At 36.6% G+C, this 27,820-nt stretch overlaps 1 protein-coding gene across 3 annotated transcripts; it reads right to left on the reverse strand.

Annotated features, from left to right (window-relative positions):
* Positions 1–368: 368 nt before the first annotated feature.
* Positions 369–27,664, reverse strand: LOC110786904 (imidazole glycerol phosphate synthase hisHF, chloroplastic). 3 transcript variants are annotated; one of them, XM_021991488.2, is made up of 19 exons: positions 27,379–27,664; positions 27,178–27,260; positions 25,633–25,727; positions 24,770–24,873; positions 23,519–23,688; positions 23,319–23,433; positions 21,453–21,508; positions 21,318–21,356; positions 21,095–21,193; positions 20,600–20,662; positions 20,453–20,515; positions 20,125–20,207; positions 19,339–19,447; positions 19,199–19,252; positions 14,448–14,535; positions 9,506–9,543; positions 3,267–3,372; positions 2,383–2,549; positions 369–814 (listed from the first exon to the last, which is right to left on the reverse strand). In XM_021991488.2, the coding sequence occupies exons 1-19, from the start codon at positions 27,563–27,565 to the stop codon at positions 755–757; spliced, it is 1,779 nt and encodes a 592-aa protein (XP_021847180.2). In that variant the 5' UTR covers positions 27,566–27,664; the 3' UTR covers positions 369–754. The 3 variants fall into 3 exon arrangements, with proteins under 3 accessions (XP_021847180.2, XP_021847183.1, XP_021847181.2); XM_021991491.2 differs by lacking the exon at positions 25,633–25,727 and having other exon boundaries at positions 27,379–27,521; XM_021991489.2 differs by lacking the exon at positions 369–814 and having other exon boundaries at positions 2,409–2,549; positions 14,461–14,535; positions 27,379–27,647.
* Positions 27,665–27,820: the final 156 nt, after the last annotated feature.

The following is a 27,820-nucleotide window of genomic DNA, read 5'->3' on the forward strand; positions in this document are numbered from 1 at the left end:
TAACAATATCAAAAGATCTAGAAAACTTACCTAATTTTGATAGAGATCTTCAAAGGAAAATGCGGATTAGGAAGATAATTGGGGATGAAATTTGAGAAATAGGAGAAGAAAGTGAAAAAATACGTACGAAGAGTAAGGGAAGAGAGAAAACCAAAGAGTGGATAAATCATAAATTAATTAATGGCTCAGATTTAAGTAAATCAACAGTTAGATTTGAGGTTCTCATCATAAGGGGTTCTCATATGAACAAACGTAGTACGAAGTAGTTCTTTATGGAGATGTGACTCAAATATCAGGGAAGGATATTTTCCAATTTGGATGGACTAAAACAGTCCAACTCCAGATAAAATATAAATATAAATAGCATGTGTTAAACACTTCCTGCTAAATAATCATGAAAAAGGCTACCATGTGCATTACAATGGGAATACAATGGTACGGTGAAGGCAACACTTCCTGCTAAATAACTGTGAACTAACCGATTCAGGGTAGCACATGAAAAATCTGATGAAATATTCTTAACCGTCAGCAAAAATGAAATATTCTTAACCGTCAGCAAAATACAGAATACAGACTCCTGACCCCTTTGGTTGATCGATTATAAAGGATTACCAATTTATACCAGGACAGAAGACCACTATAAGTACAACGTACAACGCTATTACGTAACTTCCAGTTTGACTTCTTCCCAAAAAATAGAGGACTTTCCCTTGAAATTAGTCACGGGTACTCCACATGTCAAATGGCTTCCCCTTCACATTCTGACTTCAATGCCTTCCTTTAACAGGTGCTCCTTCACAGATAGAACAGGTACCTGCACAAAATACCATGTCAAAAAATACATATGGGACAAGGATTAAGCACACAACAGCAGATTAAGATGTTAGTTAAAATCTCAACGAGATGCAAAAATATAAGGACCTTTGTCAGCTAGCTTTTACTACCTCCATCCAGATTTAGTGGTCTGTTTCTAATTAGACTATCAACATTAGTTACACTATCAACGTGACTTTATTATTATTATTATTATTATTATTTACAGGCAGGGGGAGCAAATATCTTTGAGAAACATGCAAAGAATCACCAATTCTGTAAGACTTGAAGTTAATCATATTAGTTTCAACAAATACTCCCTCCGTATTTTCTTAATATTACATGTTGACCAGCACAAGATTAAGGAAGGTGAGTTGATTTTCTTATAATACTGATGTAAGTGGGCTAGTGGACAATAAAGAAATATAAGAAAAGAAAATGGGGTAAATAATTTAATAAAAAAAAAGGGAACTAGATCCATGGACAATGGTTTATAGTACTAGTGAGACCCAGGGGAAAATGAGAATAACAAACAATGGGGGAGTGGAGACCTTACGCGTAATATTTTAATGAAGTTACCAAAAAGGGAAATATAACTCCTACAAAAATACGGCCAGAGGGAGTAACTAACTTTTTCATTATATAGGGGTAACTTTTAGGTTCAGTTCCATTCAACTTATTTTGCCTGAACTAATGTTATCTTAATTATCTGAATTTATCTGAACTTATCTTATTGTATTTGAACTTATTTTATCAGGAAAAAAATCTTTAAAAAAAAAAAAAAAACTTACTTATCTTATCTAATCTGGACTTACCTTAACTTATTACTTAAAATAAGTCAAAATAAGTTCAACAGAACATAGCCTTAAGCATTTTGATTTTTGAGATAACTTTACTGTACACCAGCCTTTATCTTTCTTTCGTTAGGGAAAAGGTGGGCTAACATATTAAACAATAGTAGGAAGAAGTATTAAGAATACTTTGACATGCATGATTTTACATTGCATTATAGAAATATTATTTCCACTATTTAGTAGGATCTTATGATTCTACGATCTGGTTGTACCGACTTTATCCTACCGAACTCATTGATCCAAGGTAGGGTTGTTCCGATCCTGACAACCTTGTTTTTGAGAAATGAAAGACTTTCACAATCTAATAAGAAAATGTGAAGTATTTAACCTAAAACCTAACCCTAATTGTTTGGAGGGGGGGATTCTTAGTGCTTTTGTCATAAATGTCGATTGAACCATCAGTTGGCCAGAAATACTTTCGGGACCCAATTACTGCAATTTGACTTTTTCTTTGCTTAACAGCTGAGTAATTTATTATATTTTTTTTTAGTGATTAACTAATAGATGACTCAGCGTAAAGCTGCTTGTCTAGCAGAACAGCTAAAAAGATAGTATTTTGGTAGCCTGTAGTCTTGTAAGCATTTTTGCAACAGAAGTAAAAGGAGAATAACACGAAATAACTAACCAATACAGGAAATAGTATACAAAGCATCATTTTGAGATGATTTAAATAAGCTTGAGAGATATTACATGAGGAATTTACAGCGAATATTACCTCCTTGCGATGGAATATTCCAGCTGCAAGTGCAGCAGAAGCATTCGTCTTCTTGAAAACTTCTGAAAAGTGTTCAGGAGAACCAGCCCCACTACTTGCAATTACAGGGATGCTGACAGCATCGGAGATGAGCTTTACAAGATCTATATCAAATCCTTTTCCTTGACCTGGTGTAAAGTACATTAACACAAGAATAGGAGGTAATGAGAATTTTAGCATGCCATGCAATTTTTAGTTTCTGGTCAGAAAATAAAAATACTGTTACTCCTATCATGCTGTAAAATTGCAACAGGCTTCAAATTTTAACTGTACATGACGAAGTCAAGAAAAATATTGGGGGAAAAAAGACATTTATGACAAAACCTAACTGCAAAAATTACATAAGATCACCAATTAAACCATCCAAGGATTATTTGAATACGAAATGACTTTTAAGACAGTGGGAAAATGTTAAAAAAATAAATCTTTAGATGTAAAATGAATCGACGAATGGTTACGTATGATTTTCTAGGTTAGAGTTGATCCTACTCAAGAATGTTTTCAGTTAATAGCGCCTAAAGTAACAGAGCTCTATGTTATACACAAGACTGGTATGTCGCAAACATGACTGGCTAGAAAAGAAAAAACAGAAAGCACATTCATGCAGGTACTATTATCTAGGCATGGACAAGACAAACGATAAATTTCAAAACAGAAAAATACCATATCAAATATATTGGTGAGAGATGCCAAAATATTTTTGTCAAAAGATTAACATCATGTACAAATTACATAATACTACAGTTCAATTAGAGGATACACGTTTCTGTCAACTGCGTCACTCCATGCGGTCAAGCATAGTGTTCACTATGACTTTCAACTCTCAGACAAGCAGGAAAGCTTACCATCACAATCTATGCAGTTAAGTAATATTTCACCAGCTCCTAGCTCCTGCACAGCTTTTGCAAGCTCATACGCGCCAATTGGACGGCCTTCTCTCCCACCGTTGACCTTAAGAAAGCAATTGCATTTTTAAAGAAGAAAAATAGTCACTGAAAGAAAAGCATATTGATGTTTATGAACAGGTCATAAGCCTATACACCCCAGATATATCAGCAAAATGACACCATGAAAAGAAAACATAGGAAGTAAAGCTAAGAAACTCTAATCAACTAGACTTTTATGAATTTCTGCTTGGGATAGGACTATAAACATGTTTGATGCCACTTAACATGAGAAATTGCAATAGCTCTTTAATTGAGTGACCAAACATATAAGTCTAAACATGTCAGTTAGCTGAATAAGTGTTTAGTGTATCAGGTTGAGAATACAAAATATAAGACGCTTTCAGTGTCTGGAATAGTATTTCATACAGTATTGTTACTCCAATATATCCTCTCACATATTTCAGGTCCATCTATTTGGTGATTAACTAACATGTTCTACATCAACTTATTATAATCAACTAGATGAACCACAAACATTATCAAACATTTTCCATAAAATAAACTAGCTAGCTAAGCTAAAAATACCGAAACAGTTGAATGTTCCGAACATACAAACTTCCAACATGGAAAACACAATAGCCTGATCACCGCTAATCCAAAAAGTACCCAGGTTATGCAAAAACAGTGACCAAAATATTTGTAAGTTCCCCACAAACACAGAGAACAGCTATTCAACCTTCATGAAAAGTATACTAATAAACAAATGGATTACGAGAGGACAACGATAATCCATTTCAGATAGTGGAGTGTATTTGAGTAGGTAAGATGAAGGCAACCTTACACTTGAAAAACAAAACGGAATTGGATCTAAACACTGGGCGAAGCTATGTTGGGACCAAAGCTCCTCTGCCCAACATTTACATCCCGCTGGACAAAAGCAATATTACACCAGAGAACTATGCAAGTACTAGGCAATAGAAGATCCCATTTTGAGGTTTCAAAACAATGGGCACCACAACCAAGAGAATTGTGCCATTATTATTAAGTCTATATTATGATGCATGTCACGAATTTGATGGCATGATACTGGGATGTAAACAAAAGAAGAAAAAAAGAAGAAAGAGGGAGAGAGAGAGAGAGAGAGAGAGAGAGAGAGAGAGAGAGAGAGAGAGAGAGAGAGAGAGTCAAGGATACCCTTTTCTTTTATATAAAATCTGTTTTCCCCATAATATTTGACACTAAAATGAAACCCTCTTCATTTGGATGCACACAATCAATGTTACACGGAACAAGGGACGACGGGAACGTGGTACGGGAGCGCGGAACACTGCCTCTGAAGTTCCCGGAACGTTGGGTTCTTTTTTAATATATTTTTTATTTAAATGAGCGTAATCCATTTGAAAGAGTAGGTAAATACCAATCATATAAAAACCAGCAGAAGCCCAAAGTTTAAAAAAAAAAAAACAGTAGGAAATATGTTTAGCCCACAGCCCAACACTGTTGACAAACCGTAAAGCGTGTCATTTAAGTGATTTAACCAAGCAGCCCCAGCCGCCAGCCACATGATAGAAAATAAAGAGGAGAGAAAAATAAGGAAACCCTAAAGCATGTGACTGAGATCAAGCAGCTCCGCAGAAAAGAAAGAGGAGAGAGAAAAATAAGGTTAAAAAAAAGATGAAAAGATGGAGAAACGTTGAGCAGCAGCCATGACTGAAGCCATTACAGCAGCCATGATTTTCTCTTTCTCATCCTTCTCAGATCTCTAATTGGGTCCGCCGAACTGGATTACAAACCGGCTAACGAACCGGAGAGCGAACCGCAGCGACCCGGAACGAGTGAACCCGGGCCACGGAATGTGGTCGCGTTCCATGTTCCGGGTAACACTACACACAACACATAGGACTCACACAACACATTGGACTTACATAACACTTCTCATCTTTTATACTTCCTCTTTCTTTTACTTGCAGCGCTTTGACTTTTGCACTATTCATAGTCTAGTTTTACTATCCTTAATGATTTATACTTGAGGAAAAATATAGCCATGTGGAGGATTGTTAGATTCATCTCAATAAATACTTTCAAAATATCAACGTTTTATAATTTTTACTTGTTGATGATTAGATGTCTTGGTTATTGAAATAGTGCACTGGGGAGTGTGAAGAGAAACGGGGGAAGTACAAACTAAACCACCAACATGAAACAGATGTAACATAACTTTACAACACTAGTTTAGAGTACGAAATTTGGTAATTGAAACAACGACCAAAATGCTCTATAATCAAACATCAACAAATAAACCACTTCAAAATACATGACCTACTATTAGTACATATATGTAGAGTTGTCTATTCTCAACCCGGACCGTAGAACCCACTGGGTTGGGTTGGGTTGGTCGATAGTTTAGAACCCAAACCGTTAATAACCCGGGAGCTGGAACCCTAAACCCGATTCGATACGATTATATTCAACCCAAATCGGCCCGAAATATAAACCCGATTAAGATCCGAAACCCGATAACAAATCGTTCCGGCAACCCGATCCGTTTCAACCCGAACCAAATGGATCCAAAACCATGTAATGACCCGATCCACTACAATCGGAACCGTTTCAACCCGAGGAAAACCCGGTATATCTAAACCGTTTACAACCCGAATTGTTTCAACCCGTAACCCGTTTAATCCGAACCGTTAACAATCTGTAACCCGTTTAATTTGAGTCGTTTACAACCTGCAACCCGTTTAAGCTGATCTTAAATTATTAACACTTTTAAAGGTTAGTTAGTGCCCTTGTCCCTCTAATAATTTATAAACGTATTGAAAATCGTGATTTTAGTAATAATCAGATATTGTAATTTTATAAATTGGAACCGATTTGACCTCGCTCGAAGTACAACGCTTTGATTTTAGTATGAACCCAAAGCGATAACAACTGAAATGATAAGAACAAGAACCGATATGAACCTGAACCCGATGTAACCCGACTAAACTTGTTCAACCCGATCCATTTCATATCGTTATCCGATAAACCCGATCCGATATGATCTGAACCTGTTACAATCCGGCTAAACCCGTTTGAAACCCGACATGATCCAACCCGACCCTATCTGACCTGACCCACTATAAATCGACCTGATAATAATCCGATATGAACCCGACCCTATATGAACCCGTGCTTAATTAACCCGAACCGATCTAAAACGTTAATTTTCGAACCCGACCGGACCCGTTAGCAAAATGAACATGTTTCCATCCGAACCGATGGACCCGACCCAAACCCGATCCGTTTGTCCGAATTGACACCCATACATGGCTACATATATGAAAATACATGTCAAAGCTTTGAATACCAAATCATTACCTAATGTCTTTAACAAGTTCAAGTATTGGGTAAGAGACTTCGGACTAAAAAGGTTAGCCGTAGAGATGGCCAAAGTAGCAGGTCGTGGGCGTGGGTCGTGGGTTAGAGATGGCTTAACCCAGGGGGAGCACGGTGGAGGTAGAGGCGGGTCGGGTCCTTAGTTTAAAAAAGCGCGCCCAAGGCACACCCAAGCGCAGCCTTCAGCGCCCAGCTCTCCTCAGTCGCGGCGCTCGCCTACATGCGCCTTTCAGCGCCTTTGTCGAAGCGCAAGGCGCTGCGCTTTTCACGCCTTCTGGCTTAAGGCGTTGAAAAGCTGACGTGTACCCTTTTTATATATAAAAAAAAACTCACGTGTCTTACTCAGCCATTCCCAAGTTCCAACGGTCATATTACCCACATGTGATTTACTGGATAGAGGCCCGAAGACCAAGAAAGAAAAATCCCCAAATCAATTTGCAAGACAAACCCTAGTAATACTTCGGCGGCTGAGGTTCTTTGGCGGCGGCGATTGCTTCTCCTCGGCTCGTCGGCTACTTTTCCACCAGATTTCGACCTCATCCAATTCTTCTTCTCTCTTCTTCTTCTTCTATCTTCTTTTCTCTTCCTCTTCTATCTTCTTTCTTTTCGTTTTTTTTTGTGTTTCAAAAACTGGATCTTTTTTACTGATTTATTTTTCTTTTCTGTTTCTTGAATTATTATTATTATTATATTTTTTATTTTTTTCCACTCGTTTTGTCGGTCTTTTTTATTTTTCAAAAACAAGATCTTTTTCTTTTTCCGTTTATTTCTTGAATTAATTTTTTTTTTCCCACCAGTTTTTGTCGCTTTTTTTTATTATAATACTCGTAACTCTCTTCTTCTTTCTTCATCCCTTTTTCAACTTCTATTTATCTTCTTCTCTGTTTTCTTTTTCTTTTCTGTGGCAGTACTTAGTTCTGGGTAGTGGCAGTAACTATTTTGGGTAGTGGCAGTAACTATTTTGGGTAGTGGTTGTAGCCAATAGCATAATATAAGTTAATTTTCATATTTTCAACTTATAATTACCACCCAAATTCTTATTTACATGAGGTGTACGATAAATATTGTACACCAAAGTTAAAGTTGGCGTAAAATGCTTAAAAGTCACCATTATATATGTAAAAGTTATCTACCTTTTAGTAATAAAAAATTTCATTTTAATAAAAAAATATTTATTCAAAATCACTAATAATGTATAAAATTAATCATTTAACACTTTAAAATGTTTATCTATTAACTTTTTTTTAATAGTATAAAAGTTAGAAAAAACTGAGTAAAAGTTAGAGAAAACTGGATTAAAGTCATATTGGTGCACAATAAATTTATTGTACAACTTGTGCACGCAAGACCTTTTGATAATTATCATGGAAGGTTCTAATTCTGGCACTCCATCGACGGGATCATACGATGCTAATAAACCAGCAAGAAAATATGGCACTCCAATAGTATTATGTTGTTTTGGGTATAAAATTTGTTAATTTTGTTCTATACCGAATTTTATGGTTTTTTAGGAAATTATGTGTGCCTTGTATCCAGAAGACGCGCGCCTGAGCCTTACGCCTTGGCGCCAGAACCCTTGTGCGCCTTAGGGTGTCTTGCGCCTTTTTAAACTAAGGTCGGGTCATGGGTTGGGTAGGAAAAAGTGGACACAATACGAACTGTGTCGTGGGTCGAGGTGTGTTGTGCGGGTCAAGTGGGTTCAGAATATTACCTTACCATTAAGAAAATAACAAAATTATTTAATTTTTATAATATAAATTTGACATAAAGTTATTGTTTAAATAGACATTGGAAACAAATATTGTTGAAAATTTGAGTATACCAATGCAAGAGCAGTGTGTTAGATGGAGAAAGAGTAGAGAGGAGTAGCAATGGAGTTCGTCAGCCAAGAAGGCCTCTGCATAGACGGTCGTCCCTTGGAGATAAGGCAGTGAAATTGACACCGTCTCTAAAGCTGACGGGTAATTCCTTTTTCTTTCAATTTTATTATTAATTGTGTTTGCAAATTGTAGAAGTTATAAGGTTGAATTTGGTAAGAAAGATCGAGATGAGGTAGCGAAGAAGATTGATTGAAGAGAAGAACGAATGAAGAAGCAAATTGGAGCAAGCTAAGCAACAGCAGATTATACAAAGTGAACTTTCTCTCTTATTTGTCTATTTGTATTGAGAGTTTGTAACCCTAAAAGTATTACGGAGTACTAGAAGAAAATATCCTTGGTTTGTATTTTATTATAAATGAATAAAAGTCAAATATCCTTTGTAATCCTTGGTTTGTATTTTTGTAATAAATGAATAAACTTAATGACTCATAAAGTATCCGATTGTGGTCCGGGTTGAGTTTGGCGGGTCGGGATCATATGTTGGGTGGGGTTTGTGGGTTGATTTAGATGGGTCGGGGGTGCCGTGGTGGGTCGTGTCAGGTTGGGAGGGTGGGTCGAGATGGGCTGCTTTTGAAAAATTCAACCCACTACCCATCAAAAATATATCAGGGTTGTGTGGGTTGTGTTACGGGTCATAAGTGGGTCCGATCCACATGACCCATTATGGGTTGTGTTAGGGTGGGCACCCGATCGGTCGATCCACTGCCCATCTCTAAGGTTAGGATATCAACAAAAAAAGAGTATATTTTGCATCTAAAGTAAAAATATTGAAAGTGCACATCTATTTTCCATAAAAGTCCCTTATTATGTGATTGTGAGGATGATAAAAATATACAACAACTATGTATAAACATATATCCGAATCCCAAGTGGCATTTCCAATAAAATTGAAATTAGAAGAATTCTAATATTGCTCACGTAGAAGGTCAGAGAATTTACCGTGCACTGATACCAAGCATATGCTTCTCCATTTGGGCCTGAAATCCATCATGGAAATTTTCTCAAGAAATCGTCATAAATGAATGTAATATTTGAGCACGAGAAAAATTGAACATAAAAACTTTTAAACATTAAAATTATGCCTAACAAATGGTACTTTAGACAGTTTTAAACCTTAACTAAGAGAAGTCTTAGTTTACCAGTTTTTCACATTACATATATTGTTTTAGAGGAAGAGTCCAAGGCTACTCTGCTAGTAAAGCTAGAAGTACGAAGATTAGAGTTGGAAATTCAAGCATTCAGCCCTTATAAAATACTTTAAAACATACTTCCTCCGTTTCTATATAGTTGCAACATACATAATTTTCACACATTTAAAGAGAAATGAATCAAACTTTTTTTTATTACCAGGGCATAAATGGAAAGTTCCATTATTTTATTTGGTGGGTATTGGGTAAGAGGTTAAGAGTAAATAGAGAGAATGAAGTGAGAATATAAATGTCATTGCATACAAAACAGTTTTCCATTTATAGTGTGTTGCAAGTATTGTGATGTTTCCATTTTAGGAAAGTGTTCTAAGTAAAAAGAAACAGAGAAAGTATAGTTAAAGTGTGAATTGGATATAGAGGATGATCTTAATCAGAATATTGTTAAACCACAGGAGACATGGTACTATCATGATAAACAGAATGGAGATAATGACCAAGATGAACCACGATAATCGACTGACGAGTCAAATGGAGAGTAACAAATGTATGACCAAATTTTTTATACATGTCTTAATGTTTGGCTTAGTGTTACCTAATTTCCTAACCCGCACACCCCCCCCCCCCCCATGAACCGAACAAGGTGAATCATAACATGAAAGTGGTATACCTATGGCCTAGAACCCACGATAAGAAATTGAAAGAGACCATGGACAGATAGAACCCACAATATGAAATTAACTCGTAGCTCCACAATAGAAGTTAAACCGATTGCGGTGGTTTAGATATGTCCAACACTAACATCAGGAAGCATCAGTTTGAGAATGGAGAGTTGGTATAACAAAAACTAATGTTTACGCATGCGATGCGTGCTTGAGATTTATATGAACGGTTATAATCCTAATAAAAGCATGTGGTCTTGAAAGTAAATTATTAACAAAAGGGGATTGTTTATCGAAGGACATTAGTGATATAAATTACACTTCCTACGTTTTCTAATAGTTGCAGCATGTGTGGCCACGGGGATTAAGAAAAGAGGTAAATAGTGGGTTTTGGACCTTTTGGTCCCCACTTCGTTAGTAGATTAAGAAAAAGTAAAGGAGGGATAAGGGCAAAGTAAGTTATCAAAAGTAATGGTGTAACTAAAAAAAATTGTCATTTTCAGGAAGTGTTGCAACTATTAGAGAAAGGAGGAAGTATGATTTGCATAAAATTAAGGACGAATAATAAAGGACAGTTGAATTAGTTTTATTTTACTTTTTTAAGAATTTAAATACTCCCTCCGTATTTATTTAAAAGATACACTTTGACCGGCACGTAGTTTTAAAAGGGTGAGTTGAATTTATTAAAATAAGATGAAAGTGGGGCATTGAGTTATTATCTAGGATGCTCGGACTCGAGTACTGGTGTCGGACCCTGGTAAGGGATCCGAGTGTCAGACATGAGAAATTCCAAAATCAAGGGCTCGGGGACACGTTTTGGAAGGGTCTGAAACTTGTATATGGACTCGGGGACACGGCAATGCAAAAATAAAATAAAGCTTTTTAAAAATTTTATTTAGTTAAAAGTTGATTTTTTTTTTTTCAAATACTGGTTTTAGTTGGTTATATATGGAGTAATGACTATAAACACATAATTCAAGTATTAGGTGAGAAAGGTCAAACTCTTTCCCAATTCCCACTAAATAAAATCAAAGACCACCCCACCTATAGGAGACAATACTTTATTGCTTATATTTTAAAATAAAGTAAAAAAAAAAAACAGAAAAAGAGGAGAATAACAGAAGTCACGTGATTTCTTCCACCTACACAGTACCCAACCCCATTTTTTCTTCCACCTACCCAACCCCACATAAAAAAGAATTTAAAAAAAAATTAGAAAATCAGAAGTACATAACCAGCAAAAAAGGTCGAAGATGCGAAGAACAACCTCCCTTCGCTGGAGAAGAAAACGGAAAACTCCGTGATACCGATCTACTCGTCTTTTCAGGCCGAACAAAAACACTAAGGTTTCGGCTCTTGTTTTGGTGGACTTGAGATTCAATTTTAGATCTAGGGTTAATGAGTGTCGAGTCTAATTTTCTCTGGCAGGTCCGATCCGGATTTCGTGTCCACACCCGGGTCTTGTCGTGTCGACACTGGTACGGAGGGGTGGTGAACCGAGTCCGAGCATCCTAGGTTATTATTTATTGTAAGACATTGATAGTGGGTGAATTATTTATGGTAGTAAACAGAGGATGTGAGTAAGTGTGGGGGCCACAAGAGGGAGAGAAAGATTAATATAATTAGAAGTGGGGACCATGACATGCCAAAAATAGAAAGTGTATCTTTTAATAAAAATACGACCGAATAAGAAAAGTGTATCTTTTAAACAAATACAGAGGGAGTAGTATTGATGAGGGACAAAATGAACAATTTAACTCCTCAAAAGTTGACTTATAGAAGAGAGATGATAATGATGTTGAAAGAGACCATGGACGACCTGGATGGAAGGGGTAACAAAAATAACAAAACAAGTGGGTCTCCAAGATCATATTGCAATAGAAAGGAAGGTTCATGTGAATGACTCACGGGGATGACATCTTGGTTTATGTAGCCAATCCCAAACTTAAGGGATCAAGGCTTTCCAATATTTGTTATAATAAACTTACAAACTGGAAGTCCATGAACAGCATATGCTCACTTATTGTGAGTCGTGACCATTGGATAAACAAACATATTCTTCGTAACTTTTCCAGTTTATACTGTAATATATAAAGATTCAAAAATACTGAAAACAAGGTATGAATGACCCGCTACAACAACAACAAAACCAAAGCCTTATTCCCAATGGAGGGGTTGGCTGCATGAACCAAGAATTTATCTCCAAGAAAATCCACAAAAGTCCTACTGATACATGCTCTTACAAATAGAATTTCTTCCTGCTATTCTTAAGTATCTTGAGTCACTCTTCCAATTAATATTTGGCCTCCCTCAGCTTCTTTTGAAACCTCCATTGCCCCAACCCTCCACCTCACTTACCGGTGCATCGTCTAGTCAACGCCTCACATACACAAATCACCAAAGCCGATTCTCCCTTATCTTATCAATATTCACAACTCCAAGGTCTCCAACTATGTTCCAAATATCTACATTCCTAATTTACCCCTTAAGATATTCCCACATATCCATCTCAATATACACATATGCAACACTCAACTTCATAGTGTTCTCCTTCCTAAATGTCCTATAGAATTTTCCATTTCAACCTTAAAGGCCCACTACTATCGCATAATACCAGTCGGTGATCTGCACTTTTACCACCCAAACTTAATTTTATTAATTACATCCTGATCAATACTTAGGTTTAAAAGGTGTGAGGCGCAGAAGGTGGATGGAGCCTAGGCGCAAGGCTAAGGTGTTCGGCATTTGTATACGATGCACACTTTTTATTTTATTTTTTATTTTGTGGTATTTAGTTCCCATTAAAAGAGCCTAAATCTAAGTTGATACAAGTATTTCAAAAATAAAACACTATTTAAAACAGAATGCTCAGGAAAGGGGAGAGGTCATGTGACAACTTCTAGTAAGGGGGTGGAGGCACCAATCCAACACACAATTAAAAACAAAAAGGGATATAGCTTATACAGATCATAAAGAGAAAATGTAGGTGAAGCTAAAGGTTCCAGATTCACTGTACATGGAAAATAAAAGGAAAATGAAAAAGGTGACAGAGATAAGAGAAAGAAAGAGAAGAAAAGGAATGATCGAAGAGAGAGAAAAGTAACCTTGAGGATCTGGTGCTGGCAATCTCTGTCATGAGTCTCATGACCAGCCCAATGGGAAAACACAATGGTTACCAAGTTTGAAATTAGGGTTTTTTCTTACCAAATTGGGGATTTATGGAGAAATTGAAGATACTTCATGCATTTGAATGAGGGGCTTTGCTCGAATTTGTAATTTAAACGCTTAGGTAACATTTAATTTCAAGTATTCTTTGGCGTTTCTTCTATTTCATCTCAAGCTTCCACTCTTACATAGTTACATACACTCCACCAAAGGCGGCTTGAGGTGTGACCCTTGGACGGATTCTTAAAATTAAGGATATGTATCCCTATTTCTTCGATTTATGTGTGACACATAAAACGTTCACAATTAGGTTACTTCTCAGTTCTCACCATCTAAAGTAACAAATCCTCGCTTCACCCCCCCTCCAAATACTAAATGAAACTCCATGTGCTCTGTTTCACTCTGACTTAGCCTAAACCATCGACATTCCAACTTTTGTCTCCAACGCTCCAACTTAGCCTTAACCTCAGACGTGGTCTCATCAACCAACACATACCATCCACAAACAACAAACACCACGACATATGAGAATCACCCACTTTTGATCACAAGACCATTTAAAATAAAAAAAATTAAAAAAAAAAAAAAAAAAAAAAAAAAAAAAAAAAAACTTATACAAAGGCAATAAAGCTTACACTTGATTTAAAATATCATGATATAGATTAGGCACAAAAGAGCCTTGAAAAGGCCAGAAGATTCAAGTTTCAAAAATTTTGGTTACAGCATTTAATGAAAAATGCCAACCCATAAATTCCAAGAACTATACTAAAAATTAATTCTAACAACTCTAAGACGGAAAATCATCAAGGACTAATTAGGTATTACTGCAACTGTTCAGTGATTTAACATAAAGAACATGTAATAGACGTAAAATCAAACAAATAGTATATGCTGTGGAAGATATTCTACCTAGATTAGTCACCTTAACAGACTTGAATGGTACATCATTAGGAGTATTTATGTATACTCGGCGAGGATCAATGCTTACCACAACTGCCTGCGAAATAATTATTAATATTTAGATACCGCAGTATTTCTAAAAAGAATAAAGAAGCACTTGAAATAAGATTTTGTTACAACACCACAGTTTCTTAATAAAAATGTCACGCAAGTGTGCAAAAGCTTCTATAATAAGATGCCACCAATTTTCCAAAACCTTGGTCAAAAGAAAAATGACAATAACAAAAATGTCACACAGGTGTGCAAAAGTTGTATATTCTGCATGCATACGACATTAATAAAAATGTCACGCAAATGTGTAAAAGCTTCTATAATAAGATGCCACCAACTTTCCAAAACCTTGGTCAAAAGAAAAATGACGATAGGACTATCCATTTTATTAAAGAAATACTTGTATTTATGTATCCGTTTATGATACTAAACACATTTGAGTTCCAGCTCATTAACCCCTTCCCTACAGGAATCTAAAGGCAACGCCTAAAGTACTAGCTATGTTCCAAACATTACTACTACAAAAAAGTACAGGGGTATGAGGCCATGAGGGTAGCTGTGTATCTCATGAAATTTACTATGCATTTGGCAAAGTACAGGGGTATCATGAAATTTCCCTTAATTTGATTAAGTTGCCAGTAAGGAATACTACAGGCACACATAAAAAATATATTGCTAAAAAACTTAAACTATGCAAGGCCAAGTGGTCAACAAGCAGACATGGCTTAAAGGCCTAAAACACAGCACAACGAAACATATACAAGGAAGATAGGGATTAACTAAGAAAAAACGCATGGACACACCTGTCCCTAAAGAAAATTAACTAGCCCAATAATAGGCAATACCCCAACCCCCCACCCCCCCCCCCCCCCACCCCTACACATACACACCAAAAAAAACTCCAAATTTTTTGTTCTTAATTTTCTATTTGACCTTCAATTGATACTTGATAGATTTTGTGATTTCAAGTTTTCTAACTCAAAAACCCTATATCCAGTAGATTGTGTGTTTTCAATTTTTCTAACTCAAAAACTCGGTCTCCTGAAATTTCTTTAACCTACAAATTATAAAAAGAATTCCAAATTTTCTCATCCGTGCTTTTCTTTAGGGAGATCACCCTTTTTTCTTGATAGTGGATAAAATTTCACATGCTAGTCCTACTTTCCTTGGCAAGTGATCATTTTTTTTTCTTAAACTCTCCTAGTCTCCTATATAGATGGTGAACAACCCCTTGACGTCTAATAACAAAATTAATTACTTATCAAATAACAAATAGATAAGCTCCATTCAAACAAAACTTTAATATAAGCAGAAGATAATAAAATGAAATGCAATTAAAAGCCAAAAGACTGAGAAAACAGCATGATTGCTTTTTTCTTTTTTGTTCACTTGTGGAGCCACAAGCTGTGGGTTGACCCAAAGAAAAACAGGCACCCAATTGTTTTAGGTACTCAAAGGCCAAAACAAGCCCACCTGGGTCGAACCAAGTTGCTTTTGAGCTCTGATTTAAAAATGGCCATCCTTCTGTCCCTCAAATCCATAATAAACTTCACACTAACCACTTCGGGATGTCCCAAAACAATACGTACATTTCCCTTTTATGTTCAAGTTTATTTATAAAATAATTTCTATATCAAATTATGTAGTAATAGTAAAACTCTTAAAGCTCTCTGCAATGGCGAGTTAGGTGTATGATAAGGTGCTCAGCTATTCTACGCCAACTTCATCAATGGGGAGAATGAAGAAGGTAGTACAAACTTCTCAACCAGCTTCCCGTGGGAATCATCTCAGCAACAAAGTATGAATACATCAGCGCCTGATTTGGAGAAACACCAATATAAATCAACACCCAGCTCCATGAGTATTGTTCCGACGAAGTTGCAGGAACCTGAATCTATGGCTGATACAGCGCTGGTCCACCCTAGAGCAGGACCCTGTGTCAATTGATTGCAAATGGTTATTAAGCAATTTAGTGATAGCTTGTTCTCAACATCGAAGGAAACCGCAATCGTACAGTATTGGGGTCTGGTATGCTCGATGCCATGACGGATGGAGGTAATTCTGCTTCTCTCCCTTCAAATAGAACTGTCAATCGTAGATTGAACCTTGGAGGTGAGAATATTGAGGGTGATACACCTACTATGCTTTTGTTATGAGGTTTATGGCTAAAGAGTGAAACCAAGTAGCCCAACCAAAGGTGTTTTTACACGATGATGGCTACTTTGTGATAAATTTTGCAAGTGTTGAGGATAGGAATGAGACTCTCTTTGCACAGCCTCAGTTCTTCTATGGTTAACCAGAAATTATCAAGCAATGGTCAGCTAATTTCAACTTCCATACTGAGATATTGAAAGTAATACCATTTTGGGTTAAGCTCCCTAACTTACCGTTAAACTGTTTTGGGAGAGGATTCCTTAAGTAGAATGAGTAGTATTTTGGGAGTTCCTCTTTATGCAGATGAATGTACAACTCATACAACTCAACAACTCAGAGTTGCTAGGGCTCTCATTGAAATGGATGTAACTAGGCCCTTAGATAAGTAAATCTAGTAGAGGATCGCGAGGGGAATATGTTTGAACTTTGAACATCCAGAGCAACCACAATTCTGTAAAGCATGTGGCATGTTAGCTCACGACTGTGATCACCAAGGCTACAAGCACAAAGCTCCAACTCCAGAGAAGAGAGTGACAAAGAAGTGGGTGCTTAAGCTTGTTCCAGTTCTTGCAGGGGTTAAGGACAGACCATCTAACAACCTATCTTCACTCCTATAGGCACGGCTGCTGTGGTGAATTGTGATGATGATTTAGGTTGGAAACTGGATACAAGGCGGGTTTAATCTAAAGTGGGTGTTAGAGAAGGAAGAGGGAAGACTGAGACACGTACCCAAAACTCCTATCACTTGCTGCACAATAACGCTCTAGGGAAATTTGGGATGAATTAGCCGAGAAGGAAGCGGAAAGTATACCAGGTGAGCATATTCCTAGGCCATCCTTACTTACTGATGATTATTTATTCCTGGAACATCAGAGGGTTGAATGACCTATTAAAAGTAGAGATTTTTAAAGAGTGTTTTACATAAGAACAAAGTTGAATTCTTGAACATAGATGAAAGAGCATAAAAAAGGAAAATTTTAAAAAAACTTTTGGCACTATTTACAGCTGATAGACTAAGTAAATGGGAGTTCAGTGTGCCGCCGTCTTTGTAACAGATATCCCGAAACTATTCAACATCTTTTTTTGAGTGCAGATTCTCTTCTAATATCTGGAGCAACATTTTGCGATGCCGATTACTGTTTATTACTAGGCAAGTGGAAGGGTTTGAGGCAGAGCTGATGAGAGCTTGCAAAATCAGTAGAAAAGCAACTAACAAGGGAAAGATGTATGCCATGTGCTTCACTGAAGCATTATATCAGATCTGGTTATGTTGGAGCTAGGTTGTGTTTAAGAATCAGATTATGTCGAGTGACCAGGTGGTGAAGGAAATTGTTTTTAGAGTTTCATCTGGTGGTGCAGTTAGAGCTAGACTCTCTAGTTCAGTGTTACCTGGTTCTCCCCTAACCCCCGCGAACCGCGAACCGGTTCGCCTGTACCGATTCGCGGTTCGCCGGCGATCCAAATCGCGATGTTTCACGAACCGAACAAAATCCCTAGTTTTAACGATTGAATGTCCTGGAAGGTGAAAGAAGATAGAATATGTTGGGGCTTTTGTTTGAGAAGGACTTACGTGTTGATTCCGAGCCTTAATTTATGTTTTTGTTGTTATTTCTTCTTGCTGAAAATAAACACCATGGAAGCTCGATGGTGAAAGAACGGAACTGCTGAAGAATGAAGATGATGTTTGTTTTTTTTTTTATCATTTTTTACCCACTATCTTATTAAATGTGGCCCCATTGTACTTTTTGTTTATTTTTTGCATTGACTTTGCTAACAAACAAATGGGTAAGCAGGCAAGCAACTACTTCGTATATACTAATAGTCTAATACGGAGTAGTATACTTATCATTATTTTTGCTTATTTCTTATCAACTTTAATACTATTATTATCAACTTTAATACCATTATTATTTCTTTTATCGCATATTACACTTCGTACTTTAAAATTATTATTTCTTTTATCGCATATTACCCCTCTCGCGAACCGAAAATCAGCTACCCGCGAACCCGAACCCGTACCCCGTACCGAAGCGAACCACGAACCAGGTAACCCTGCTCTAGTTCATGTGTTTTAGAGGTTTGGTTGCAATGAATACTTGTAATTATTTTTGCTAGGCCTTTGGTTTCTAATAAAGCTTTATTAATTGCCCAAACAAAAGAAAAAGTAATTTCTATATCAAACTTGTCTCTCTTTCCACAACACTTTCTCTTACCTTTTCACTCTCTCTCCTTTCAAATATTCATTATACCTGTTCAACAACGATTAATCCTCATGCCCAACCAAAATGTAAAGTTCATCATGGTATGGAGGGAGTACTAATTAGGGTCTCAAAAGGCATCTCCATTTTTCCAATGCAATGAATTAAGAAAGATAGCATGTTAATTTTCTTTAAATTTACAGTTGTAAATCAGTAGTAAAATACAGATATGACTAAGATATACTGCCTCCATCTATTAATAATTACCCCATGGTACTATATGATCTAGAAATATGGAAAATTGGAAACTAGGAGGAAGGCCATATAAGAAAATCACAAAACTAACTAACAGGATACCTGATTGCCATAAACTCTAGAAATCTGTTCCAAGCTGCTCTTTCCACTTTTTACCTACACAATCCACAGTCAAAAATTACTCTAAAACCGACAATAGGTAAAAAAACAAATCACAAAAAGTAGTCTTAGACATGACATACTCCAGTTTGCAAATACTCTTCAGCAGCATAAACAGCGTCACTACCGATAGAAATTTTATCAGCACCTGACCTAAAATATTCTGAAGCAACTTCCAAACTAGTGTAGTGCCTGAACAGAGAAAAATCTTTCTGAAAGTCAGTGCACAAATCTAATTTATCTGCTCGAAAAAAATCTTCTTTGGTTCTTATTGGGATCAATGGCATATTTACAATATTTAGCTTCTATTTGGGTTCACGCTCATGGGGGAACTCCCTAACGTATCTATTCTGATGTAATACGAGATGGGAATTCTTTTTTCCTTTTACACTGATTTCTGGTGGATTTCTGTACCCCTATGTAATTCTTCTATATCGTTTTCGAAAGGAATTTCTTTCCTTATCCAAAAAGTATTTAATGCTCTCCATTTAATTTTCATGTAAATTAGTACAAAAGTATATATATATATATATATATATATATATATATATATATATATATATATATATATATATATATGTTAAGAGTTGGGGATGTGAGAAGCCATACGGATTTTGAGGATGTAGCTTCCCCTCTTTAAGATTTCAAGTTCCTTTATCGAGGCTTAACATAGATGCAGTCAAGTATTAGATTTTGAGCACACTACATTTATTAAAATTTCGTATATATTACTTCATGATAGCTCCAGCCTCGAGGTCATGTGCCTTTTATCCTTAAGACCTTATCCCTACTTTTATAGAGGGTGACTTCCTTGGTGTATGTTTAATTCTTATTCAATATCAAAAGCAAAAGAATGCCATAAGCCACACCTTCCATTTGCATCAGTAAAATCCCTTATGCCACCTCCCACCGTCAATGGAACAAAAACATTCTCTGAAGCAAATCTCAGAACCTAAATGTATAAGAGAATCAGATTAACAAAAGAACGAGAACCACAGGAATGGAATATAAGATAATATAGGATCTCAAATGGGGGGATAAGGATAGCTACAGTAAAATAATATTATCCTCGGGCCTGAAAAATAACACAAATTGAAAAAAACAAATGAAAAATAAGAAAGGGGTGGGGGGGGGGGGGGGGAGGGGGGGGGAGGGGGGGGGAACAAACGAGTCAGTAAAAGAGGCTCGAAACAGAACCTGCAACATTGGCAAGTCGCCCAATGGAAAGTCCCTAAAACCTGTGATGTTGAGAAAACTGATCTGCCAAAAAAAGGCTTAATTTAAGCTTTAACCTGCTAAAGTACGACATCACCATCATATACGTTCAACCACAGAAAGACATACCTCATCAGCTCCATCTTCATAATATTGCCCAGCAAGTTCAACGGGTTTGCCAAGATTTCTTACCTAAGATATAAGGAAACAATATTCCATTAACCAACAGCAATCCCCAGAGTACTATAGGAAAAGCCAACTAAATTTAAAGAAAAAAAGAAAAATTAACACTATTGAAATTGTAGACTTGTCAATAAATGTTAGGAGTCTGGTGCTAGTAGCCTTAAGAGGAGGACAAATAACACAAATTTCAACACCAAGTCTAAGCATAGTAGGCAATATTTTATCCATCATTTAGAGTGGAAGGAACCTGGGACAAAAAGCACCAATATGGTGTTCGTAAGAGAGAATCCTTACAAAGAAGAAGCTTCGGAAACAATAGTATACATATATATATGATGTGAGCATTAGAAGCATATCGAGTTGCATTATACCAGACACCACTCACTACAGAACCATATCGAGTTGCATTATGAACCACGATAAAGAAATCTTATGCAGTACCTCATTTTCTTCTGTCTGTTCTCTAACATCATATTGATCTCCTTTTGTCACAACAAGATCTCCTTTGTCGTTAGCCCTCACATCGAGACAAGCAATCACCTTTTAAAAAGGTTGAGTGATTAGCATAATTAGAAGCAAGACATTTAAATACTTATGAATACTTGACATGTGATCTTTAATGAAAGAATGTACTGGAAAAGAGTAAAAGATTTTAAGACCATACCCTCTTTGCCAATTTTGATGCTTTTCCTTCAGCTGGCTTCTGTCTAAGCAACAAGCTTCAAGTTCTTAGGTTGAGAAACAGCAAAAGTACATAAGATAAGAAGTGTATTTAATTTTCAGAAGCTCTAAAAACTACCTTTGATATGGAGGACTTCGGGTGTAAGAAACGTCTTAATATAGAGAGACCAACATCTGGAAGATCCAAAATGGGGAAGATAAGCATAAGAATTGCTTCAGTAAGCAATTTATCCTACTTATAAGCAATAAATTACAGCATTTGTGAAATTATTATCCATCAAACAAATTTTGGACAACTAAATCCTTAAAAGGGGGGAAATCATCACATAGATAATCAAACAATGAGAGCATTCAAGTAATTCAACCAAAACAAACTGAAAGCAACCAAATCCAGAAAGATAACTTTCGGGTTGATAATCAGCAAAAACTCAAACATAATATAGGTACACATTTTCTAAGTTCAAGAGTAATTGAGCGGAGCTACGAACAACATCAAAGTAGTGGGAGATAATGATCTTAAACTATTTGACTAAGGATGTTGCACTTGTAATAAATATAATATGTGTTGAAACTTATAGAATAAATATTCCTAGCAGTTAACAATGTTTCATCTGCACCAGTAATATTTGGAGTTGAGGGTTTTTAAGTATTACATCATTACAAAGAATGAAATGGTAGTTCATAATTACAATAACTACTTTATCCAACATGTTGTTTGGCTGGTGTGCTAACACACGCAATGGTAAAGACCTTCTTTGGATAGTGTATTTTAATTCATGCAAAGGTAAAGAGATCGCCACGAACAACTAGCCTTTTGTATTGATGAGTAGCCTCAAAGTCTCAAACCATCCCCTCAAAGTAACTAAGTAACAAACGAAGATATCCCACCAGCAAAACAACCCCGTAGAGATAGTGGAGTATTTTTCAAAATAGGCCTCTTATGTTTCAAAATGGTCGTCATTTGACAATACCAACGTACCAGTAAATATCACTTTATAATACACCTAAGGTTATAGGCTGTTTGAAACCATTAATGAAACCTTTTATGTCATTATGCATTACCTATCCAACTTTAACGAAATTCTTGATATGAGTAAAAATTGGTATGCCTTGTTATTTAAAGCGGAACGGGTAATTCCGATCTCCACTAAGTACTTCCTCCGTCCAATTTTATCGTCGCACCAAGCTTTTCAAAATATTCCGTGCGATAAGGTGTTGTTTGCTTATCCATTATATTTTAGTAGAAAAGTGGATGGGATGGGAGATAGTGGAGAAACTTTTTTGTTGAATGGGAGAGAAAGTGGGACCAGGTCCGTCTTAAATAACTTGGGGCCGTGTGCCAATTATGCATGTATGCAATATCCTAAAATTTATCATTTTAAGGATATAAGTCATATGGTTACTGCACGTAAAGTGGAATGAGTAAAAAGGGAAACAAAACCAAAAGACAAAACAAACAAATGCTTCCAATAGGAATCGTACCCCGTCCCAAAAAGTCAATGCTCACATCTTGGGCGCTTTTCTTAACCACCAAGATAGATTCTACTTAGTATCATTATTTGCATATTTTTATTTTATGTAGTGATTTTAATACTGACACGCTTTTCTTTTAAGAAAATTGGGGCTCTTTGGGCCCTAAATTTTTTGGGGCCTTGTGTTGTAGGTCTGTTTTGCACAAGCTTGTAGCTGGCTCTGAGTGGGACCCATGCCATAAAAGAAAGTGTGACAATTAAATTTGGATGGACGTAAAAGAAAAACGTGACGATTAATTGAGACTGAAGGAGTACAATCCTCTATCACTAAGTACCCATAAAAGTTAAGATAATTGTTCGTATATCATGACCAATAGTCACATCTAGGCATATAGTTTAGTTCCAATGACAAATCATAGAAAAAAATCGCAAAAATAATCTCAGTTAGGAGGAAGAATAAATCATGAAATGAAATCAACAACAATATTTAAACCACAAAGAAAACATCTTGCCTCCACTCTTCTCTGGGTGAAATTGAACTGCATTAACATTTCCTCTTCTTACAGACGCAATGAAATTGTCTCCATAGTTGCAAGTTGCAGTCACCCACTCTTCATTGTTATCTGACTGAAAAATATAACAATTAGGATAGCTTACGAAAAGTTCGAGCACATGTACTTGTAATCACTAAGTAACAAGGATAAAACCATACAGGCATGGCACGATAAGAATGAACAAAGTAGACATGACGGCTTGCTACATCATCCAAAATTCCAGCATCCTTCTCAATTTGCAAGGAATTCCAGCCAATATGTGGTACTCTTAATCCTTCACTGGAATCAAAGCGTCCAACAACACCGGGTATCAAACCTAAACCCTTCACTGAGGAAAAACAACAAATAAACTAATGATAGACAAGTGGAATCTGTTGTTTTAAAAAAAAAAAATCATGAGAATGCATTCATCAAATTTCATACAGCATAAGCCAACCTAATGCTGATGTAGTATTATGTCTCTGATGGACGAAAATTGAAGACATCAGATACAGAACTAATTTCAAATTGAGGGGATCAGCAACAAATAAGAAAATTCAAGGCTGTTTTTATCACCTAGCTAACATCATGATTCATAAAGCAACAATTTGCTAACGTTTGATGGCATTTAAACTTAGATAGATAGAGAGATATGATTTTACCATACACAAAGTATCATACTTCTGTATTTAATACTAGCAACAGCCTCAACATCCAGGACATTAATCAATTGAATGCTCTGTCGTGATTATTTCAAAAAGGCATCAACTAGCCAAATAAACGGGGCAAAGTATTTTACAGCTATTCAGGTGATGCCATAACAATAACAATAAGCCCAAAAGATCTTCCATCTACACCAACGGTGTATACATCCTCATATAAAGCGTATAGCCGTGAGAGTAGGCGTGATATATAAAGTATGTACGCATCCCAAACTTTTAGCACTAGATACAAATGGAATATTGTTCAGGATTTTCCTTCTTATATATGCACAAAAGTCAAACACTCTCTCGGCCTTAAATAGCTTTCTGCAATGCATTAGTTTAATAGAGAACAGTACTGCTTGGCAAGTTTGAGTAATTACCTATACAGCCACAAGAGTTAAAAATCTTAAACATCTATTTGGTAACAAAAGCACAAGCATAAAAATATTACGTCAAAATATATCCCTGGGCATTTTGTCGCTGTCAAAAGACAGAGTTTGCGTGTAATTTTTCTTTCTAAAACAGAGGACTTCTTGTTCTCATTGTTTTGCTCTCCTTTTTTCCTACTGTTACTATAATATAATCTCCTTGACATTGGAGAAATAATCTTACCATCCTTGACAAGAAGCTTTGAACAAAAATTATCACAACCTTCCTACCAAAAGTTCAATTCTCATGCTTCAACAAGACAACAAAATTTTCATAAATGAGGAATCAAACAATTACCTGGTCCATTTTCTTCGCTAGATTCAAAGAGCAGCTGGAGTCCCAAACAAATGCCTAAAAAAGGGCGATCATTGTTGATGTAATCACATAGAGCCTCGGCCATTCTGTGGACAATTAAGAAAAACAGACAAGAATTTATTGTTAACCCAACCATCTGAAATTCCGTTCTGGAAAAATGGATAACAAAAGAAAGGGGGGCAAGTTAAAGGAAAACAGCATTTGCATGTTCTAGGTTGTGTATGTAGTACCTTGACATTCTTACAAAGCTAAGACAATGACATTAAGGTCCTATGACTCCTATTTTGAAGTGAAACAACCAAAACCGTAATGATTGGTATAACACAAGGAGAAAAAATAAAACAGAAACAAAGAAGGGCATTAGTCACCATTCAGCATAAGATGAGGCTTGAAAACGCTCACTAACAACTGGCCCAAACAAGTAGAATTTGGCATTTGATCATTTGCTACAAACCTCAATTCAAAAGTTGTAGTTTTTGTGTTCAGATGCTAAAGAATAAGCATCTGAGATGCACCTATGTTCAGACATGTTTTCCACCAGAGTGAGCTGAGCATGCATATATACATATAATTAAACATCTCAAGATAACATGATAATGGTAAGAAGAATAAGCATCCTAAATAAAAGGAGGAAATACAGGTAGTCCATAAACAACATGCAGCACATCAGCAATCAGGCGTCCAAATCCTGATCATCTAATTCAAAAGAACTATAGAACTTCTGTTCGTGAACTACACACAATGATCCATACATGATCTGTCAGATTACAATGGAACTGTAAAAATAATAGCAAAATGAGGCATAAAAGGATTGTTAAAAGCCTTCACTTTGCAAGACAACTCACCCTTTTTCATTGAGAAAGTTCATTGCTGCAGCAAATGCTCCGACACCAGGAAATATAAGACGGTTTGCTTTTAGAATATCATCAGGCGTTTGGACCTAAATATTTATTAGGAAAACGTGGTAAATCAACCTAAAAGAGTGAGTCTTTGTTATCAAAGAGGAACATCAGATATTTGATACATATGCACTATCCTTGTAGAACATGCACAAACAACTTTTGGGATGGCAGGATAACTAAGGACATCAAATTAAAATCAGCTTTTGGGTTATATTTTTCAACTTCCCAGACAACTTTGTAGAATTAGACATCTTGTTTCTCAACACACATCTTTTGGTTGTAGGCTGATAGCTTGCATAGACAGTAGCCACTTTCTAACTCAGACTTATCTTCACATTACTTGACATTTCCCAATAAACCTTCACCGGTGACATATTTCTACACCTACTGGCTACTGCTTAATGTCTTCCAGCAACCATAGTCGATGGTCGATGCAATGGCTGCAAGTTAACAGCTGTCTGGAGCACTCGAGTAGCACTCAACTTCGGCGACAGGCGTTGGGTTTTCGAGAGGGTGTTGGTAGTTTCTAGTGGGTGGTGGGTGGGTTTTGTAGCGGTTGGATAATTTTTAGGGTGGTGTGTTTTCCCTGTGATTGAGGTGGTGGATTCTGGCAGTATGGTGATCTTGGTAGGTGGAGTGGTGGAGTCGGGTGGTGCTATGGTGTAATAAGTTGGTCAAAGGGTTGGTCAAGGAAGATGAGTATAGAGGAGTTTAGGGGTAAGCTTGATTCCCTGGGGATGTGGGGAAGTGGGGGAGTAAGAGGGGTAAAGGGAATGATTAAAATGGACAAACAAACAACAACAAAGGGAATGAGGGGTATTGATTCTCTTTCCCTTTCCTAATGACCCCAACCAAACGCCCCCTTATATTTTTAGTTTTTACAATTACATAACATTTTAGTTATCACTGTCATCTTAAATAAACTAACAAAATGGAAAACCAGATTGATTGATTTCGAGACACATGGACATATAAACCTAATGTTTCATAATATAGTGGGTGGAACACAATAACTGCATCCCATAGATGTTTGACATAACCATCTTCTAGTCAGTAATGCCTGCCCCTACGCGGAAAAAGACCGGATAGTATTTGTTTATACACTTCCACGTACATTGACACAAGTACGAGGGACATCAAATAAATTGATAAACTTCAATTCCAAACAACTCGAATTCAGTGTCAAATTACACCGACTCCAAATTCACAGTGAACTTAAGAAACTATAATATATTACTAGTATTTTCGTCAATATAATTATGTTTCTAAGATCATCGGTTACTCATCAACATCTGTATTGTTCCTGATACATTATATATTTATATACTAATTGATGGCAAGAAACTAAGCAAATGTGATGTAGATACATTATACTCCGTATATTTATATACTCTAATATCAAATTGATGGCACGAAGCTAAGCAAATGTGCTATAAAGTCATAAGCAAACATAATGATCAAAAGACTGCAAGAAATTAACATGCTCACATCTTTGATGTCGAAACCAAGGCGGCGAATAGCATTCCTCAAACTCCTTACATTTCCGGCGCCGTAATCAAGCAATGTCACAGCTGTTTAATCCCGCGACAATGCGCAAACAATGTGAGTCAGATAATTGATAAGCTGTAGACCAGATAAAAGGAAGAAGATTTAGAAGAATGCAAGAGAAGAGAGAGAAAGAAAGAAAACCATTATCTCCGCCACTAGCGGCGGCGCGAATAGAGAATGTCGCCGGTGACTTGACTCTGATATTGTTCTTCGGTAGGTGGACACGGCGGTGGAGAAAGAGCCCACTGTTGCCGGAAAATAAGGAGGTGGACGATGACGAAGAGAAACCAGCTATAGTGGGAACAGTGAGAGCAGCCGCCGCCTCCATTTCTGTGCCTCTCTTTCGTAGTTGAAGCTTTGTTCAGTAGAGAAAGACAAAAAAAAAAAAAATTGTCGGGGTTGCTTTGGTTGGTAGGTAGATCTTAGGCCGGGCCGGTTTCATCTTTAAGTGCAAACTAATATGGGCCTATAAAATTAGGAAGTAAGAGCAATTCCAATGATGGGCTACAAGTAGATGTAGCTAAGCTTGCCAAATCATATTTCTAGTTACAATTAATTTAAGTTATAAATTCTCACATTGGTG

The sequence above is a fragment of the Spinacia oleracea genome, chromosome 4, assembly GCF_020520425.1.
Source record: "Spinacia oleracea cultivar Varoflay chromosome 4, BTI_SOV_V1, whole genome shotgun sequence".
Lineage (NCBI taxonomy): Eukaryota > Viridiplantae > Streptophyta > Magnoliopsida > Caryophyllales > Amaranthaceae > Spinacia > Spinacia oleracea.